Genomic DNA, 19,939 nt, shown 5'->3' with positions numbered 1-19,939 from the left:
TTTAGTACTGAACCTGTACCTTAATGAAACAGCTATGGCTAAGCTTTAAGTAAAATCTACTAAAGAGTGAAACTAGAACTAGGACTATAAACGTTTTATATTGTGCCCCTTGCACATAAGTCAAATGGACAGTCTCTGGTGGTTCTTCCACTTTTAATTAAAATCTTCAGGTGGGGTAGGTGTTTTAAGAAACAGGACAGTTGAGGGAGGCTGGTAAAGTGTCATTGTTGCTAGAGTAAAAAGTATTTCCAAAGGCTGGGTTTGCACTATTTCCCCATGAGTAGCCTGCTATACATTCTGACTACATGCCTTTATAGAGAGAGAGAGAGAATAAGTCATTCCTAGAAGTAGAGAATCAAAAGAGGACATTGTAATGTGGTATGAGGCTAGTAAAATAATATAGAATTTAACAAACAATCACATATTGGGGTTTATAAAAAACACACATAGAAAGTAGGAATATGGGCAAACTAACAAACTTTTTATACCACAGTAGTGGGTAGTATTGAGCTACAGCTATGGCTCTTAAGTAGTAAGCTAGTATTTTCTTGCAAGTAGCCTTCAATAAGTTAAATAGCCTTGCCTATCCTGTGGTTGAGTGTGCAACTACATCTTTCAGATTCTGCTTGTTTCTTAAACACTTCAGTTCCTCTATTTATCAATATAGAGAATGTTCAGCCTGTTGAAAAGATTGCTAAACACAATTCGTTGCAAGTAGGAGTTTAATTCAGCACAAGGGTCAATTACAGTTTTCTAGTGTTGCAAGACCCCTTCCCATGCTCTGTACCAGCAGTTTCATGGCATTTATTTTGGCCACTCAGCCAATGCACTTGACAGTTTAAAGTCTGAATGGAGATAAGGCAATACATGATAGCTCCTTTAAATGAAAATGACTAGCAGCTTGAAGATATAGGTATCTACTTTCTGGATAAATGATTGACTCAAGAAGAGAGAAAGCTTAATCTTCAGTAAACAACATGTGCACAAGCTCTCTGTTAAGACATTCTTCTTCTACCAATTTCTGAGGCTGAAAGAAAAAAAAAGTGGTTTCAAGAAAAGAGTTCAAAGTGTCAAGTCTTTTACAGAGTTCCTTGCTCAGCATAATGGTATTTAACTCTGTAAACTAGAGACTAATAAAACTGGTTCTCTTTAATTTGTAGGGTTTTTCGAGATGTCATATACAAGTGAAATAGGTGTTTGAAACTGCTGCAGAAATTTATGATGTCCAGTTAAGATTAATTTGTTCTGCCCTCTGCACCCCTTCCCCCAGCTTTCTTCCTCACCATTTCCCAAATAGTAGTAAAACAACGTAAAGTACAAAGGTTAAGAATGCTAAATACTATGCTTTTGTGGCAGTTCCATTTTCAACACACAGCCTCCAATGGTTTGTGTCTTTAGAGTTTCCAGAATGGAATTGTCAGGCTACTGTAGGTCAGGAATAAATTTTCCAGAATACTTCAGCAGAATAGTGGAGTGCAGGGTACCTGGTTCACTCTGCCAGGCTCAAGCTTGTTTTTCCATCTCACTTTAGCATACACAAATTCAAATAAAATACTTACTGTCCCATATTTAAGTAGCGTTGGCACTGCAGTTAGTTTCAGATTCTTTCTGAACTCATTGTTGGGGTCTTTCCAGCTGATTTGAAAGAAAGAGTTAAGTTTATGCAAAAGTTCTACATTCTGTTTGGAGGGTAAGATAGTACTGATTATGCACAAAACAGTAAAAGCTATTGAAAGCCCAAGGGAAATCTGATTCTGTATTCTTGATGCATACAGCTACCACCAAAATAAGTAGAAATATAAATTGCAAGGATCAAATCAGTATTAACTGCTGCAACATTAGCAGTGAGGTATTTTGCAACTTTCAGGTGGCTAATTCTCCGCATTCTAAATACCACTTGAAGTCCAAACTTTGGATTTAAAGTATTTTATTTAACAAGCACAAAATGGCTGCATTTAGATTAAGAGGCTTAAATGTTCAATTCAACTGTTATATTATTGTGTGATGAGGGATAACACTAGGCATAAAGGTAACAAGCTTTTACAAGTCCTCTGAATGAGCATAAGGGTAATTAGTCTTAGAGACTAGTTTAGACATTTGAGATGGATATGGTTTCCCACTGTCTGAACCAGCTCACTGAGAACAGTTTGAACATATGATTTAAGAATTTGTTTTTATGGGACAGTATGTATATGTATTAGAACTAAAGAATTATTTCAACATAAATAGCACATGAAGCCATTAAAACGTAACTTTTTTAGCACTTACTAGGCTCGGTCTCCTACTTGGCAGTAGATGAATACAGATCCATCAGGCAGGCTATTTAATTCACTCCGCACAATTGGTTCAGCTAAAGAGTAGAGTTTTCTAGTTAAGTTTACATAACAGTATTAATATTTTACAGTTGAGGCATCTTATGCTGTCACCTCTGCTGCTCATGCTTCCAGATTTTCCTGCTCATTTGTTTGCTTCATGCACCAGTCACCATGCTTTCCTCTACTCAGCCTCCTGTGTATGGTACAACTTACTTGGACTCACTCAGCACCTATTTAAGTTGCTTCTGAAGTCCTGCTCCTGCAGTATCACTCAGCGACTAGAGATGACTGAGGTATACATTGGCTAGTGTTTTCCCCAAGCCTTTGTCTCCTTGTCTGTATGACCTGGGAATATAAACTCCTCCAAGCAGCAACATACTTAGCTTAGTGAGTACTACCATACGTACATAAAGCCTACATGAATTCATTAGGATGTACGAGTCCATAATTGCCACGGAGCCAGGTCGGTTTTCTATTGCTAAGAAACCCTATGGGAAGTCATTATGTTGCCCTGCCTTGGTATATTAGGGCTCAACTAACTGCTCATAAACTGGCATCTGGCCAGTTCAAGTGCCAAGGTAGGCGGCTGAAGTAGCTCACGCCGCAGGGCAAGTTTGCTAACTAAATTCCATTCACGGGCATGGTGTAATCTAAGCAGCAAAGACGCATCATTCAAGTCGAAGGTCTGACAAGGGTGCGTGTAACGCTGCTGGTAGAGGCTGGGGACCAGAGTTGGGGCACTGATCGGAGGCAGGCACAGGAGAGAGAAGCAGTGTTTTGAACCCCCTCCCCCCCGGCAACAACGACAGATTCTCTTTTCCCGTTTCTCACTCGATGCGGTCTCCTAAGGCGGCTGCTGCTCCCAGGCGCAGTTTTCCATACAGCTGCCAGATGCCCGTGGGGGGCGAGGGAACGGAGCGGGGGGCGGGGTCCCCTCCGGACTCACCAGTGACGCAGTCCGGGCACCAGCTCCTGCCCTGGGCATCCTTGTCCCCGCAGAACAAGGCGAAGACGGGCCGGCCGCGGCTCTGCTGCGCCGCCTGCACGAACTCGCCATAGCCGCCCACCGCCTTCTCCTGCCAGCCCATGGCCCCGCCGCCTGCTCCTGGGGCGGCGGTACGCCTGCGCACTAAGAGCCGCCTCCCGGGGGCGGGGCCTACGGCGGCCGTGAAAGGACACGCGCGGCTAGGATTGGCCACCCCGGGCACCCTTATGTTTTTCTTCATTCCCGGCAGCCCCCGCGAGAGCGGCGGCGGTTGTCATGGGGCGGGTTTGAACCGCAGCGCTTCACCAAGCCCCCCCCCCCCCCTTGCGGTGAGTGTCCCCCCGCCCCACTGTGGGAAGCCGGGGTCCGGTGCGCCCTGGGCCATCCCGCGCCTGGGCTCGGAGCGGGGCGGCAGGGAGCAAGGGGAGCCCCTGGGCGGCCTCGCTGGCCAACGCCCCGGGACGTCCGCTCCCGCCCTCCCCCCCCCCCCTTTCCTTTCAGAGCTGCGGGTCCCCGGACCCTGTTTCCCCCCCTCGCCTCCCACAGCACCCGGGCCCCATGTCCTCGCCTTTGCTCTGGGGCGGGGCTCCTGCCCCGGCCCCTCAGCGCGCCCCCCCCCCCCGGCCCCTCAGCGCCCCCACGCGCCGCGCGCTCTCACCCCCTTCGCATGGCTGCTCCCCCACTGCAGGGATCGCAGCCGGCAGCCCCCAGCGGGTCCCGCGCCTTCCATAGCTGAGGTGTGGGCCCTATAGCCGGGACGCTTCCGAGCACCTGTGGGCCTTCCGGAGTTGTGAGTGGGAGGGGGGCTTGGCAGATCCTAGTGGGGAGGCTCTCCAGGGTGCGAAAGGACCCGGCGTTGGGAGTGGGTGGAAGGAGGCAGAGAACAATCAGGAGGCGCTCGAAAAGAAAACAGGGATTAGGAGGAGTTGAAATTTAGGAGCTGGACTAGATGACCTCTCCAGCCCGGGATTGCTGTGAAATGGAGCAGGGTGGAATTGTATAGGGCTTTGAAGTAGAGAAGGAGGGAAATTGAAGTTGATTCAGAAGTGGAGTCTCTATCTTTACCTAGTTTGGTTATAAATGGTAGTAGCGATAGAGTGGAATTAACTTTTACAGGCAAGGGAGAAATATTTGTTTTCACATGATAGATGGACGAATATAAAGATTCAGGTGCGCAGAGTAACCCTGGCAGGAGCTGCAGAGGAACTGGCACTTGCTCCAACCGTGGGCAACACGGTTGGGAGAAATGGAGAAGAAGTAATGTCCAGAGGAGCTGGGGAGCAGAGCGAGGCAGTCTGTGATTTAGGCTGGAGAGAAAGAAGCAAAGTCATTATACCTGATCTTGAAATTGTTTGAATTTAGGGGCCCCTCAGGAGCCCTCGGCTCTTGCTGGAATTAATTGCTGGTGAACTTGTATATCAGGGCTTCGTGACCCATTATTTTTATTTTATTTCCCTTTCCACTGAAGAAATGTAAGATATCCAGATGTGTGCTCTCCATTGGTCTATTTCTTTCTGACAACAATATATTCTGTACTTTATGCCATCTCTCTCTTGTGGTTAATGATTTGGGACAAGTTTGAAAAAACAAAGGGGTTTTTTTCCCCACCCACCTCTTTTCAGTAGACCACAATTTCCTTGCTCTAGTAATAAGAGCTGCAAAAGTTCTTCCTTAACCCTGTGTTCTCCTTATGGCTGCTAATGTGAGCATTCCCTTCACAGTCTATAATGCTGCTTTACAGCCAGCTGCTTGGGCCTGTTAAAGAAAAATGTACGCTGTATCTAGTGCATCAGAAAATGTGAATATATCCCCCACTTTGCTTCCAGCCTGTACCACTACAAAGAGCATGTTCTCAAAATTACTTCCACAAGTGAGTGTTTTGCCTGTTAAGCTATTACATTTGTCAGGCCTTGTCTTACTTTTAAACACAAAACCCCACACCCAAACATCTTGTCTACTTGTTATAATTTTAGCAGAGGCCAGTTTACAGATGACTGTGGATTTTTAGAATCCTTATATTCTATTTGATGTGATGGGACCAAGCAAACCAGACACGTCGTATGATCCATTTGCATCCAGTATCCAAGCAGAAAAGAATGAAGTGAGGACTCTCCAGACACAGGTATTATTTGACTTCTTCAGTGATGACTTCTCAGGGTTGGGTTTGCCATCCTGTTTTGTAATATGATAAACTTAACCTACTTCCTGACACTGGTTCTGTGCACAGCCGTAGTGTCAAGTTTGCCTGCCTTCTTTCATGTGTCACCAGCATCCATTGGCATGATATTTACTCTTCTTTTGTAAAGTGCTTTGAAATCTGCAGATGAAAATGTATACACGTAAATATCTGTCTTCACTTCGTCTTTCTCACTTGTAAGTACTGCCTGTGATTATTTTGCTTTTATCATGTTTTAAATATTTATTATGACATGGTCCTGTGCCAAAGCTCTTTGGGCTAGATTTTTAAAGGTTTCTTGTTGTCCCAGTTGGAACTGGGCACCTAAATGCTTTTGAAAACCTCACTAGGCATCTAGCTGCACTTTTAGGTGTCTAATGACCTTTAAATATCTGGCCCTTTGTTTGAGTGGGAAGGATGCTTTAGGACTAAAATAGCTATTACCTGAGTGGTGATACGATAAATTTGTAATGTGAAGGGAATTACATTTGTCCTCCTTATTTTATGTTCGAGGTGCATCATCTGTGCAATATGCTATATAATGTGGATTTTTTATTTAATCTGTGGAACAGCTCCAGTTTAATAGGAACGTTCCTGCAGCTCCAGAGAACTTGGCTGTCAGATTCTCCAGCCCTCGTCCAATTATAATAGAAAAGCTGAAGCCACCTGATGGTCAGAGAGATCTAGATAATGGTGATGATGCCAATTTAAGAAGTTCTGTCACATTTTCAGTCATATCTGAAGAGAAACTAAAACTGGCTATCCAGTTAGCTAAAAGGGATGTAAAACGAAGACACCTGGAAGAACAAGTGAAAGAAGCTGAAAATAAATCAGTGTTCCCCCAGATATCTGAGCAGTGTAAGAGTGAAGTATCTGAAAATCCTGCAGAGAGGAGTGCATCAAAGTCTCGGACATGCTTGAAATATCATCAGCAACTTGGTCAACCCTCCAAAATGGAGATTATCAACTCTGGTGCAAAAGTGTATCTCTATACTCCAAATCAGGGCAAGTTAAAGCCACCTGTTTCAGATTCTCCACCCACCCATGATCCAGGACCAGGGCCCAAGCCAAGACTGAAAAAAATTGAAGATAAAAGTACACAGGAAGTCAGACGACTGCAAAAAGAACTGAGATGTTGCATCCAGAAAATTGAAGAACTGGTTAAAAAAGGTGAAAGACACAACAATTATTTTTTATGTAGTGTTACTATAGCTTGTTTTTCTGTTCTTCTCTCCATTTTTAGGCTTGGAGTTGAATTTGTGTTTATTTCTGTGTGCGTGTGCGTGCATATTTTTTTAAAGTTTTTTTTTTTTTTTTTTTTTTTTAAAGACAAAATTAAATGCATGATCCATTCAGGGTATTAGTAAGGTTGTATGGAGCCTTTCACCTTTATAACATGGGTTCAAATCCAAGCCATGTTAATAGTAAATAGAACACTGTTGCCATTTAATGGCTTGTTTGAAATGCATTGGTGATGCTGTTGTTTCTGTTCCTATTGGATAGATCTTCAGATTACAAAAAACAGTATTACAGCTAGAACCGTTGTTAGCAGTTACAGGAAAGAGACCAATGGCTGTCAGAACTCTTCACTGTTAGTCGTGACTCACATCATGGTTGAGACACATGGGAGGTGGAGTGGTTAATTTTTTTTAGTTTTGACACTGTATTGACTTGTTTGTAATATTTAGCAAGAGGTTTAAAGAGTTATAACTTTCTGTACATTCCTGCCACAACTTTGTGATTTGATTTGGGAGATCGTAATAGGAGCTGGCAAGATTTACCTGATCAATATTGGATAAGAATATGTAAAAACATCCTAAAATGATACAGAATGTGTAGATAAAATAGTTTCTGTATTGGTTCATGATAATGCCTTGCCAAAGTAAAGGTGCACTGTGAATTGGTCCTGCATGAAGGAAGCTTCCTTGCTAGGTAATCACGCATTTAGCTTAAATCAGGATTTCCTCAGATTAACTGGGTTGTCAAGACCTATAATTCTGCATTTTTGCAAAAATAACACTTTTTAGAGAGATGTGAAGAAATTTTGGATCCTGATGAAGAGCGACGAGTTCGCATTAGGAGGCAGGAGCAAGCTGCACGGTCTGCTCGGATGCTGTATGTCCTCCAGCAACAGGTAGGAACAGATACATTTTTTAAAAAAATGTATATAAAATATGATGTATTTTGTATGCAATAGAACTGGCCTGAAACAAAAGCCTTTGAACTTCAGGGAAGTTCTAATCTGGATCTGAATTTTATGGCTGAGCCCTACCATTATAATAGGATGAACCAAAATGCCATCGAAACACCTCTGACTTGGAAAGTTGGGATTTGGACCTAGACTTTACAACACAGGCCTGTCTTTAATCTATACATACACACAGCTGGTTCTGACTGTGATTCCTGTTTTCTGAAAAAAACAGGTAAAAGAAATTCAGGAAGACTTGGAGAAGCTGAGTCCTCATAAAATCAAACACACGAAGAAGGTAAGATGTATTGAACTTGGATTGAATCTTTCCTAAGACAAGTTTTTGGGATCTTGAATGAACTTTTGGTTAATTCAGTTTCTAGGTATCCGTTACAAAGGCTCCTTAAGTACAACATTAGTGGAGAAGTATTCTGAGACTGTAAATGTTCCCATCAATCCTCAGTCTTGGATTTATATCTATAACTCAGCTGCTTTAGTTCAGGCTAGCATAATATTTGGTATATTGACTGTATAACTTTGATTAATAAAAACTAAAGGCAGATGATGTAATTAATGCAAGTCAACAGGGATTTTTGGAAAATATGTCCTGTCAAACTAACTTGTGTGTGTGTGTATATTTTGGAAAATATGTCCTGTCAAATTAACGTGTGTGTGTGTGTACACACACACAAAAGTTAGTTTGACAGGACATATTTTCCAAAAATCCCTGTTGACTTGCATTAATTACATCATCTGCCTTTAGTTTTTATTAATCAAAGTTATACACGCATATATACATATAAAATCTTTTTTTTTTTTTTTTTTAAGATTTAAAGCTTGGTTGATAAAGGTAATAGTGTTGACCTATTATACTTAGACTTCTGTAGGGTGTTTGATTTGTTGCCACATGACATTTTGATTTAAAAAACTAAAATGATATAAAATTAACATAGTGGTATGCAGAATTGTTTTAGCCATGTTGGTTCCTAGGATATTAGAAAGACAAGGTGGGTGAGGTAATATCTTTTATTGGAACTCCATGTAAGTTCGAAAGCCTGTTGGGGAGAGAGAGAGACACAAAAGTTGGTCCAATAAAAGATATTACCTCACCCATCTTGTCTGTCTAATAAAATTAACGTGGCAGACATTAAATTAATTAAAAACTGGCTGACAGATCTAAAAATGTAACTGTAAACCAGGAATCATTCTTGAATGGATGTTTCCAGTAGGGTCCTGCAGGGATCGGTTCCTGGCCCTATGCTATTAATAGCTTTATCTATGACCTAGAATAAAATGTAAAATAATCCCTAAGTTTTTGTGTCATCTCCAAACTTTTGCAGAGGACTGGTTAATAATAATGAGGACAGGCCATTGATTCAGAGCAATCTGGATTGCTTGGTAAACTGGGAGCAAACAAACTATATGCATTTTAATACAGCTAAATGTAAATGTACACATCTATGAACAAAGAATATAGGCCAAACTTGTAGGACGGGGGACTTTATCCTGGGAAGCAGTGATTCTGGAAAAGATTTGGGTGTGTCAGTGGATAATCAGCTGAACATGAGCTCCCAGTGTGATATTGTGGCCAAAAGAGCTAATGTGATCCTAGGATGCATAGCCAGGGGAACTCCTGGAGATGGAGTAGAGAGGTTATTTTACTTCTACATTTGGCCCTGGCGGGACTTCTGCTGGAATACTGTGTCCAGTTTTGGTGCCCACAATTCAAGAGAGTTCAGAGAAGAGCCAGAAGAATGATTAAAGGATTAGAAAACATGCCTTTACAGTGATAGACTCAAGGAGCACAATCTATTTAGTTTAACAAGGAGAAGGTTAAGGGCTGACTGATTACAATGTTTCAAGATATGCATGGGGAACAAATATTTAATAATGGGCTCTTCCATCTAGCAGAGAAGTTCAATGGCTGCAAGTTGAAAATTCAGACTGGAAATAAGACGTACATTTTTAATGGTGGGAGTTATTAATCACTGGGACAATTTACCAAGGATAATGGTGGAGTCTCTGTCACTGACAATTTTTAAATCAAAATTGATATGTTTTAGGAATTATTTTGGGGAAGTTCTATGGCATGTTATACAGGAGGTCAGACTAGATGATCATAGTGGTCCCTTCTAGCCTTAGAATCTATGAATCTTTTCTGCACTGCTTATGCAGCTGCCAAATTTCATCACAAGGTGGATATGTCTCCATCACAATTAACTGAGGGCAAAATATAGTTACTTAAATGATCAATGAAATTCTTCTAACGATTTTCTGAATAACATCACTTGAGAAGTGCTGGATATTTAATCACCCATGTCTTTCCTTTGTGCCACAGTCTCGCGCGATGTCCAGAGTGGCAGCTGCCCACAGAGGAGCCATTCGTGCCTTGCAGGTGTTTGCCACACAATTTACTGATCAATCAGAGCAGCAGGTTCCTGCTCATTACAAGGAGTTGGGCAATCTCATTCGACAACTATCTCTCTGTTCTGCCAAATTAGAAATGGATTCTTCTGTTCCTGACATCATCATAGACATTCTGCTACAAATTGAGGTGTGGAAAGTGCTTAATTTTTCTTCGGAGAGGATGTAGAAGAGGCTGGATGAAATATTTAAGTTCTGGGTGCAAACTATATCACACGGGGGGAATAAAATATTACCAGTAAAAATATGTCTTCATAAGTGCATGTTGCAGTTGCCAGGGTTTGTGGCTATATGGCTTTCAGATGCTGCCGTAATGGTTGTAATATAAGAACCTAGCTAGAAGATAAAGATATAGCTGCAAAATTTATTTCAGCACTATGTTCCATAACCACTTTGGTTGGAGATATTTCCGCCATGTATATGAATATTAAGTAGAAGTTCACTAGGAGTGTGTACGGTTGGAAAAGAGCAGCTCTAAATTTTTAAATACTTATTTATTCTAGTTAATACAATACAATACAATACAATACAAGAAGTTCTCAGAATCAGCCTTACGGTTGTAACCTTTAACCCCAAGTGATTTTTTTTTTTTTTTGACTGATCAAGATTTTGTGGGCCCCATAAAGTTGTTGTTGCTTATTTTAGGTGTTGAACTGACACTGCAGCCATGAGACATTTTTTTGAAAATATCTTAACCACAATAACGTATTATAATGATTACAATGGCTGTAATTTTATTTAAAGTGCTATAGACTGCCTACAGAAAGCAGTGATAAAAGTTGTTGCTTCAGGAGTGGAAAAACCAGTGGACTACTGAAGACATTATGCTGGAAAGTCTGTCTTTCTTCCTTCCTTCCCTCTGGAAGGAAGGTGAAGGCATTTAATCTGTTGCTCATGAGTCCACTTTTTAAGAGCGATTTTTAAATCGACTTAACTGTAGGGAGATTATTTGTTAGGTAGATTCTAGATGAATATCAAATTGTCTGTGTGCAGGGCCAATTTCAGGCCCTAAATGCATTTAGCAAGGACATGCATATCAAGTCTGGTTCTGGCAAGAATAATCTATACCAGAAGTGTAGTGCCTGGTTATGGGGAATGTGTGTTAAAACCACGTCTCCTGATGCCAAGCCTCATCCTGGAATGCCTCCATGTGGCTTCAGCACAAAAGGCTTATGAAGCATGAAGTGTAGGTTCTGAGAAAACCAAGAATAAGGCACAAAAGTTTTATCCTGTGAGTCCCCTCACAATCATGGATATTTGTTTTTTGCCCATGTTCGATTTGAGGCCAGAGAAGTCTCATTGATACTTCCATTTCCGTGCTTATTACAGATGAGTTATGCAAGCAAGAGAGATGTTAAGCTAGGAATGTTCTATTTATCTAATATTCTATCCGAGTACTTGTACGGCTCCATCACCATAGTATCTGAGCACCAGTACTATGTGTCTGTAAATGTCACAAATACTTAACCTGTTGGAGGCTACCTTGTTTATTGATCAGATAAGAAGGATTTTATAATGTTCGAACAACATTTTGGAATGATTTCTGGACACTCGAAATAAGAACTGATGATGCCCACCAAAATGGTCAGAGCTGCTTGTTAGGTAGTTTTCTTGCTTACCTCCGATCAGAAGCTTTTCAGAGCCCTTCTCAGGTTTGAAGACCCCACTTGATTGATTTAGCTTCTGAAGGTGATTGGGCACAGTCTGAAAATGGACTTCAATAAAATAACGAATTCAGTATTAGTGAAAGGTGCTGGCTTGACCTCCCAGGGGACTTTGTTCTCTCTTTAGCAACAAGATGGGTATAACATGGCAGCAGAAGTACAAGCTTCCCCTGTACTATTCTTCCAAATGGCCCTAAAAGTCTACCTGTAGTAGCAAGAGTAATTCAGTCTCCGTGGCCCGTTCAGTACTTGCCAACAAAGATGTCAGTTAATGCCAATTGTGATTGTTTTTGTGATATGAACTGGTGTCCACGTGGACTGACCATCAAAAATCGAGTAGTTGTGCTAGGATTATGTATCTGGGCACATTTTATAACAGCAGTTTTTAGGACTTGTCGGCTTTTTAAAATCTGATAAAAGACTTTTCTTTTCACAATGGAGCTCTAATATCTGTTTGTTGTGAAAACTAGTTTATATTCTTCAAATGTTTATTACATTTAAATGCTCTTTGAGAGCTTACTTTAGTCAATAAAAAATAACTACGTAAATGATACAGGCATTTTTACGTATGATTGTTACACTAATTATAATGACAAAGCTTTTTGAGTGATAATTTAAAAAAAAAAAATCAGTACCCTTGAGCTTTGCATCTCATCAGTCTGCCAACATTAACAAACCAAGTTTTATGAGAGATTAACTTTAAATGGAAAAAAAAATTGTGGCAGGACTTGGATTCTCTGCTGGAGAAGAAACGATCACCCAGAAAAGTGAAGAAATGTCTCTCGGCATCTCAGGGTAAATCTCCAGTGAGCAGTGAGATGGTTCCAGCCAGAGAGCAGATTGCATCTTCAAAGAAAGAGAAGAAACCACCCATCTCAAAGGAGCGACTTGGACAAGAACAGAAAAAACCTTCAGTAGCTAGGAAACTCCTGACTGGTATGTGTTCTGAATACTTAATTAAAAGGATTTCATTGGTTAGTGTATAAGCAGCATAGTGATCAGCAATGACATGTCATAATACATTTTTTATGTCTGAGGTGCAGAATGGCCCATTCATGGTACAAGAGTGTTGTCTTGCTCATCGTATGCTTGCCAGAACCCTGCAGCTTTGGTACACAATTCCTTCAATGCTTCACATGAAATGACAAATTGTTGCCATAAGAGGGTCCTCCAGCTTCATGTACCAACTTAAACCTCATTATTTAACTTTCTTTTAAAAATATATTTGCCATACTGTTGTTAACTTTTTGCTTTGGAGCACAGTTAGATATATTTTATATACATCATTACAATCAACTAGTAAAGAACCACCTCAGCTATATACTGCAATATAGACGTTTGAGGGTCTCTTTAGATGAAAATCTAACTATCTACATAGCTATTTATGAAGTACATTCTAGTGGAATATTGGATTGCCCACTGTTGGGGAATCTGCACCATAGATGCAGCAATGTCGGTACACAGTTGGATTGAATGAAAGGTGGTGTCAAAGCTTTAGCTCAGAATTTCCTTAGTTTTGTGTAGTTTCTTGGGTTTTTTGCCTTTCTCTCAAAAGCACAAAAACCTATCTCTTAATTCTAGACTGTTTTCCCCTCACACAGTAACTTTATCCTTTTCCTTCCTCCGAGTTTCAAGGCACAGAGAAGAAGCATTGGCTTATGGGTAGAACAGAGGACTGGCAATCTGAAGTTCTGGGATTTATTTCTGTCTTTGCCTCTGGTTTGCTGCGTGACCTTGGGCTAATCATTTAACCTCTCTGTATATAGGCTTAATAACACTTTCTTTCTATATTGTGAGGTTTCATTAAAACAGTTTGATACATCCTGAAAGCAGTCCAAAGTATAACATTAGTATTATAATGTGTAGTGTCTTCCTCACAGAATTGTTTCTTAGAGTAGCATATGCTAACTTCCTTTCGTTTCTTACTGAGAGTATAATCTGTGTGATGATCCTGTTTTTTCGTGAACTTAAAGAGAGAGCATGTCCCTAGTTATCTACTGAATTTCACGTCTCCTGCTGCTAGTAGTGTGTGTTGTCGTCTTTCTAGTCCTCAAGTGGCCTTGAATATAGGCATATAAACTGCTTACTGAAGCAAAGCAGAGACCCAGCTTGTGTATTATTTGGCAAAGGAAATGTTTGGAGTTCACCAGTGTGGTGGTGGTGGTGGTGGTGGTTTATTTGTAGTGCAGTAGTGCCTAGGAGTCCCAGTCATGGACTGGGACTCCATTGTGCTAGTCTCTGTACAAACACAGGACAGAAAGATAGTCCCTGCTCCAAAGAGCTTCCAATCTAAGGTTTATTTTTAACTATTTATGTAGATGAAGATCAACATGTTGCAAATATTCCATTGGCACAGAAGCTAAGCAGTCATGCTGATTTATCAGATCAAGAATTCCAGCAAGAGCATGACTCTCATACCTCAGACAGAGACGCAGTTTTAAAAACAAGTCAGGATGCATTGATGAGAGCTGGAGCTGTGAAAAAAGTCCCTGTGCTTGAAAGTGGACCTTTGAAGAAGAAAGGTGTATTATTACCTGCCAAACAGGTACAAATATGACACTTAAAATGTACCCTTTCCTCTTCTCTTATGGGAGCTTTAACTTAATGTAAGGCACTGTTAAATCAACATGAAACCAAGTAACTTTCAAAAACTAAGTTAAAAGTGGTTTCAGACTCTATATTTGCCTCTGAGTGTCCCTGCAGGTTTTCTCTCTTTATAACCACGTTTCTGTTTTTAAAAATAGTTTTTCTCTGTCCTCTGTTCCATGGTTCTTTCACAATGCATGTAGAAAAAGCTAACTATCTACAAAGTATTATGAAATGCTTTAAATAAATGCATTGGGAAAAACAGAGAATTCTGTTTCATGTTGGCAATAGTAGTAGGTAGCACATTTTCAGACAGAAGTATGGTCATCTTTTTTTCAGTCAGTGGTGTCCCTTTAGCACCCTAATAAATATAGTTGATATGGAGGAAAGGGAAGGGCTTTAACATTGCCCTTGAGATAGGTACATTCAATTAAAACTAATTAAAGCCAACTGCTTTCAGCTGCACTATTGTAAAGTTCCATTCATTTCAGGTGGAATAGAGAACACTTGGCGTGTTTCAGGAGGAAGCTGGTTGGAGTCACTGGGAGGCTTTCTGTTGATTTTTGTGGCTGTTGGATCAGGTCCTAAATGCTCTCCCCTCACTCCAAACACTGAAAAAATGACCTTATTACTCCATGGGACCTGAATGGCCACCCTTGAGTCTGAGTGTTCTGCATTTCCTTGCTTCTTGGTTATTTCTGCTCTTGTGATCAGTTTAAAAAAAACATATCATTAAAAAAGCAGCATTATCACCAGTTGGAAATAAATTGCATAACTGGAAATAACATATAACAATTCTGCAGAAAATTAGTGTGCAAGTAAGTGTTTGTATGGTATTTGATTTGGACTGCTGTTTTTCATCTTGGACTTAAAGTTGAAATATTTCATCCCATTACATTAATGATATATTTATTAAAATAATTATTTGTAATTATGTAACAACTTGTGTTTTAGTAAATGCCATTTGCAACCAGCAGATGGCCTCCTTGGTGCAAGAAAACTCGTTCATTCTTTTTGCATGTTACTGGCATGTCCTTCTTTAAAAATCTTCTGAAATGCATCCAAAAATATCTATTTTCAATTTTGGGGCATTTATGGATGGATTTTTTTCTCACTCACCTCAGCCTGAAAAATCAGGAGATTTGGTGTAATTATATATATTTGTTTGTACTATATTAATATCAGTGAACAGCTAGGTTAAGCATTTTAATAATCCATAACATGGTGAACTCAGTCCATGTGTTTCAACGAGACGTCAGGATAGCTCATACCTACGAGTGAAAAATGGCTTTCAGAATTTACCCGCTGTAGAACAATTGTCTAGTTTCTTAGCCTAGTAAATATAAATTTATCAGCTGTGCCACTCCCTTCTGCAGAAGTCCTAATAAATCTCTAAATAGCTCTGCTCATGAGCAGGCCCAGAACGACAAATACCCATGTGTAAAAAGCCCTTACTCGTGTGAATACTGCCACTAAAAACAATTGGATTGTTTGCATGAGTAAGGGATTCAGGATTGGCCCCACAGTTTATTTGGGTGCATTCATACTTTAATGAAAGTCAGTATTAAAACCTCCATTGACTTCAACTCTGCAGAATCAGTCCCTTAGACCTGACCCTAAGACAGAAATTCTGATCCACAGTGTGGAATATGTATTTGTAAAGTCTGAACATCTTTTGAATGTTAACATGTCTTAAAGGGAATCCGTAAGCTTCCAAGATCAAGACCTGTGCAGCCTCAGGCAAAGCATGCCCGGTTTCAAGAGACCACTGTAGCTTTCAGGCTAAAAGAGAGCAAACCACTTGTTAAGGAGAGTAGAATAACTTGGGTACCTCCAAATCCTACCTCCCCACCTGCTTCACCTAAACGGTACGTTAACATTCAAGTGGGTCAGGCTTTTTATGTTTGTAATGCATAACTATATTGGAATGATAACTAAATATTGACAAATTTTATAAGTGTTTGTAAACAGATATTAGAAGTCTAAATACTAAAATGGCTGAATTTCAGTGCCTGGTATTAAATGAGGATATTGATATAATAGGCATCACAGAAACTTGCTGGAACAATGATAATCAATGGGACACGGAAATAGTAGGGTACTAAATATATAGGAATGACAGATTAGATTGTGCTAGTGGGGGAATGGCACTATATGTGAAAGAAAGCATAGAGTCAAATACAGTAAAAATCTTAATGAATCAAACTGTACCATAGAATCTCTATGGATAGAAATTTCATGCTCAAACAAGAGTATAGTAGTAGGAATATACTATCGACTACCTGACCAGGATGGTGATTGTGAAATAGAGGGGCTACAAAAACAGAAAATCAGTAATAATGGGGTATTTCAGATATGCCTATATGGAATGGGTACATGTCACCTCAGGACGGCATGGAAATAATTTCTAAACACCATTTAATGGCTGCTTCTTGTAGGTTCCAGGACTGGCTGCTCCAAGGGGAGAGTCAATTCTGGATTTAATCCTAAATGGAGCACAGGATCTGGTCCACAAGGTGAATATAACTGGACTGCTCAGTAATAGTGACCAATAGTGACCCCCCCCGCTAAATAATAAAGTTAGAGGCAAAAAGACATTTTTTACAATTTGGAAGTCAAATCTTAGTGAAGAAGATAGCAAGGAGCATAAACTGCCAAGTCAAATGTAAAAATATAATTAGGAAAGCCAAAAAAGAATTTGAAGAGCAACTAGCCAAGGCCACACAAACTAACAGTAAAAATTTAAGTACATCAGAAGCAGGAAGCCTACCAAGCAGTCAGTGGGGCCACTGGATGACTGAACTGCTAAAGAAACACACAAGACAAGACCATTGTGAAGAAGCTAAATGAATTCTTGATATTAGTCTTCACCGCAGAGGATCTGAGGGTGATCTCTACACCTGAGCCGTTCTTTTTAGGTGACAGATCTAAGGAACAATCTCAGATTGAGATGTCGGTAGAGGAGGTTTTGGAATAAATTGATTAATTAAACAGTAATAAGACACCAGGACCAGATGATATTCTCCCAAGAGTTCTGAAGGCACTCAGATGCGAAATTGTAGAACTACTAACAGTGGTATGTAACCTATCACTTAAATCAGCCTTTCTATCATAGGACTGGAGGATATCTAATATAATGACAATTTTTTTTAAAAAAGGTCCAAAGGCCATCCTTGTAATTGTAGGTCGGTAAATCTAACTTCAGTATCAGGCAGATTGATTGGAACTATGGTAAAGAACAGAATTATCAGATACATAGATGAACACAAGGTGTTGGGGGGAGAGTCAAAACAGCTTTTGTAAAGGGAAATCATGCTTCACCAATCTACTAGAATTTTCTGAAGGGGGTCAAGAAACATGTGGACAAGAGTGATCCAGTGGATATCGTATACTTGGACTTTCATAAAGCTTTTGACAGGGTTCCTCACCAAAGAGTCTTAAGCAAACTAAGCAGTCGTGAGATAAGAGGGAAGGTCCTCTCATGGATCAATAATTGATTACAAGATAGGACGCAACCTGTGACTGCAAGAAGCAGGGACTGGACAACAAGGAATGGATCACTCGATAATAGCCCTGTTCTGTTCATTCCCTCTGAAGCATCTGGCACTGTCCCATGTTGGAAGACAGGATACTGGGCTGGATGGACCATTGGTCTGACCCAATATGGCCATTCTCATGTTCTTACACATTACAGATTAACAAGCAATGTTTGTTGATTCATTGCAGGATCTAGGAATAAATGCATGAATAATTGATTTGATATAGAATTTTTTTTTGAATGCATGTTTTAAATAGTGGTTATATTTTTAATAGATATAAATTATTTGAAGTTTAATTCAGAATGTGATAACACAATGAATATGAGATAAACTTTTGAAAAAGTAGATCCTAAGATGGCAGTATAAGTTCTGTTGCAACTTAAATGTGGTTCTTTGAATTTATTTCCCTTCTTCACTATTTAAAAAATGTTAGCTAGACTCCTGTAAACAAGTGATAGCTCCAACCCGTTAAAGTAACTAGGACCCTGATCCTGCAGTGGGTTCCATGTGGGTGTAACTCGGCTTCTGCATGGAACCCATTGCAGGCCCTATGTTGACAAAAGGGAGAAAATTCAAGGTTAATGTTACCAGACTTCTCATGTTAATGTCCATTTTTTTTTCCACTCCAGTCCAGTCCTGCAAACGCTTTCACACATGCTTATGTTTGAGAGCACGCCTACACCCCTTCACTTCAGTGGGGTTACCTGAAGTGAGTAAAGTGAAATGTGTGCAAGTTCTTGCAGGACTGAGGCCTAACTGAGTCAGTTTTTGGTATAATAATTTTGCCTGCTATGAACAGAAATCTTTTTCGTTAGGGAAGTGGGAAAGGGAAAATTATATATATTTTTCTCCTTTACAGTGCTCCTTGGGGATACATGAATGCTAGTCCCAAAGCTTCCAGAAGAGAACAGTCAGCTTTGCAAAAAGAGGGAACCGAAGAAGGAAGATTGGGAGCCATTGAAAAAGAAGCTCTCAGGTTGGCCTGGATATCTTTATCCAGAAACACAAACAATAATATATTATTTTTCTAAATATCTTTTTCTTTTCACTTTATGGAATTAATTACATTTTTAGGGTAAAACAGTTAACACTTTTTAGTCAGGCAAACACTGAATTAAGGCCACTTCTTCATACAAAGGGCTAAACCACACCACTTTTTTAAACCATCCTATGGAACCAGGGAGTCATCTTCTTGTGAGGAAATGGGAGGAGCCTCTCTGCTCTCTTTTTCCCACCACTCCAGGAAGGAATCAAGTTAGGCTTGCAGCTCACTCCCTACCTGACTGATTGGAGGTAAAGGGTCTTACACTCTCATTTGCTCTCCTTTGAGCCCCTCCTGGCAGTCGGGAGATTTTTTTTTTTTTTCCTCTTCTCCCACAGGGTGGAGGGAACCTGGTAATTCCTACACAGTACCTCCAATAGTTGCCCCACTCTGAAGACTGCTCCACAGTTAGCACTAGGCTCACTTTCCCTGAGTATGGGGATACAGAGATAAGCAATGTTGTGTTAAATGGAATATATGTGCCAAAAATGTTAATATAACTTAGTCATTGTCTAACATTGAACAGTGTTAAATAAGGTCCAGAGTTTGGCAAACAGAGACCTCAGCTTGCTTAGTACCATGGCACAAACACCATTAATCATCTTTTAAACCTGTTCTTAAATATAAAGAAAAGAAGGAAAAATAGTTAAAGCATTTGAAATGTAAAATAGTAAGTAAGGTTTTCACTTTAACAACATCTCTTGTTCCCGTTCCTTATCGCTGGAGAGATTTTAAAAGGAAAAGGGCCCCCTTGTTTGACAGTCTCTTTGATGATGTCAAAGATGGTAATAACTGTACTTTTGGGGAAAACAGAAGACACTAATTGAGATGGGCTGGAGCTGCTGTTAAAGTTTGATCCCGTATCTTCCCAGTTGGTGTTTGGGTTTCATCGGGAGCTACACTTCCCGGGGGATCCACGTGTGGCGATTGATGCACCAGTGGTCGATTTAGCGGGTCGAGTGAAGACCCACTAAATCGATGCAGATCGTTCTCTCCTTGACTCCTGTACTCCACCGGATC

General features: G+C 40.3%; 2 protein-coding genes across 20 annotated transcripts in view; one reads left to right on the top strand and one right to left on the bottom strand.

Moving 5' to 3' along the window:
- Positions 1 to 707: 707 nt before the first annotated feature.
- Positions 708 to 3,556, bottom strand: TXNDC17 (thioredoxin domain containing 17). The gene is made up of 4 exons (XM_038375336.2): positions 3,262 to 3,556; positions 2,269 to 2,350; positions 1,560 to 1,635; positions 708 to 1,027 (listed from the first exon to the last, which is right to left on the bottom strand). Exons 1-4 carry the CDS (start codon positions 3,539 to 3,541, stop codon positions 959 to 961), a joined length of 507 nt encoding a protein of 168 aa, XP_038231264.2. The 5' UTR covers positions 3,542 to 3,556; the 3' UTR covers positions 708 to 958.
- The window catches only part of KIAA0753 (KIAA0753 ortholog), a 41,542-nt gene continuing 25,072 nt past the window's right edge, over positions 3,470 to 19,939 (top strand). For 2 of the 19 annotated variants that reach the window (XM_038375330.2, XM_043499245.1), the window contains exons 1-11: positions 3,494 to 3,629; positions 5,022 to 5,170; positions 5,277 to 5,422; positions 6,049 to 6,646; positions 7,504 to 7,610; positions 7,900 to 7,962; positions 10,003 to 10,218; positions 12,478 to 12,688; positions 14,071 to 14,297; positions 16,037 to 16,206; positions 18,737 to 18,853. In XM_038375330.2, coding sequence (XP_038231258.1) covers positions 5,333 to 5,422; positions 6,049 to 6,646; positions 7,504 to 7,610; positions 7,900 to 7,962; positions 10,003 to 10,218; positions 12,478 to 12,688; positions 14,071 to 14,297; positions 16,037 to 16,206; positions 18,737 to 18,853 — 1,799 coding nt within the window. In that variant the 5' untranslated portion in view covers positions 3,494 to 3,629; positions 5,022 to 5,170; positions 5,277 to 5,332. Of the gene's footprint in view, positions 4,706 to 5,021; positions 5,171 to 5,273; positions 5,423 to 6,048; positions 6,647 to 7,503; positions 7,611 to 7,899; positions 7,963 to 10,002; positions 10,219 to 12,477; positions 12,689 to 14,070; positions 14,298 to 16,027; positions 16,207 to 18,736; positions 18,854 to 19,939 lie in introns of all 19 variants that reach the window. The other 17 variants (XM_038375329.2, XM_043499244.1, XR_006276152.1 and 14 more) reach the window with 15 other exon arrangements.

Source organism: Dermochelys coriacea, chromosome 17 (genome assembly GCF_009764565.3).
Source record: "Dermochelys coriacea isolate rDerCor1 chromosome 17, rDerCor1.pri.v4, whole genome shotgun sequence".
Taxonomy (NCBI): Eukaryota; Metazoa; Chordata; order Testudines; family Dermochelyidae; genus Dermochelys; species Dermochelys coriacea.
The sequence above is the reverse complement of the archived record's forward strand: the minus strand, read 5'-3'. Positions and strand labels throughout refer to the sequence as shown.

Coding starts and splice junctions, on each gene's coding strand:
- TXNDC17 (XM_038375336.2), bottom strand. CDS start 3,541: ATGAAGAAAAACATAAGGGTGCCCGGGGTGGCCAATCCTAGCCGCGCG. Junction 2,351..3,261: donor GTGCCCGGACTGCGTCACTG/GTGAGTCCGGAG, acceptor TCTACTCTTTAG/CTGAACCAATTGTGCGGAGT. Junction 1,636..2,268: donor CAAGTAGGAGACCGAGCCTA/GTAAGTGCTAAA, acceptor CTTTCAAATCAG/CTGGAAAGACCCCAACAATG.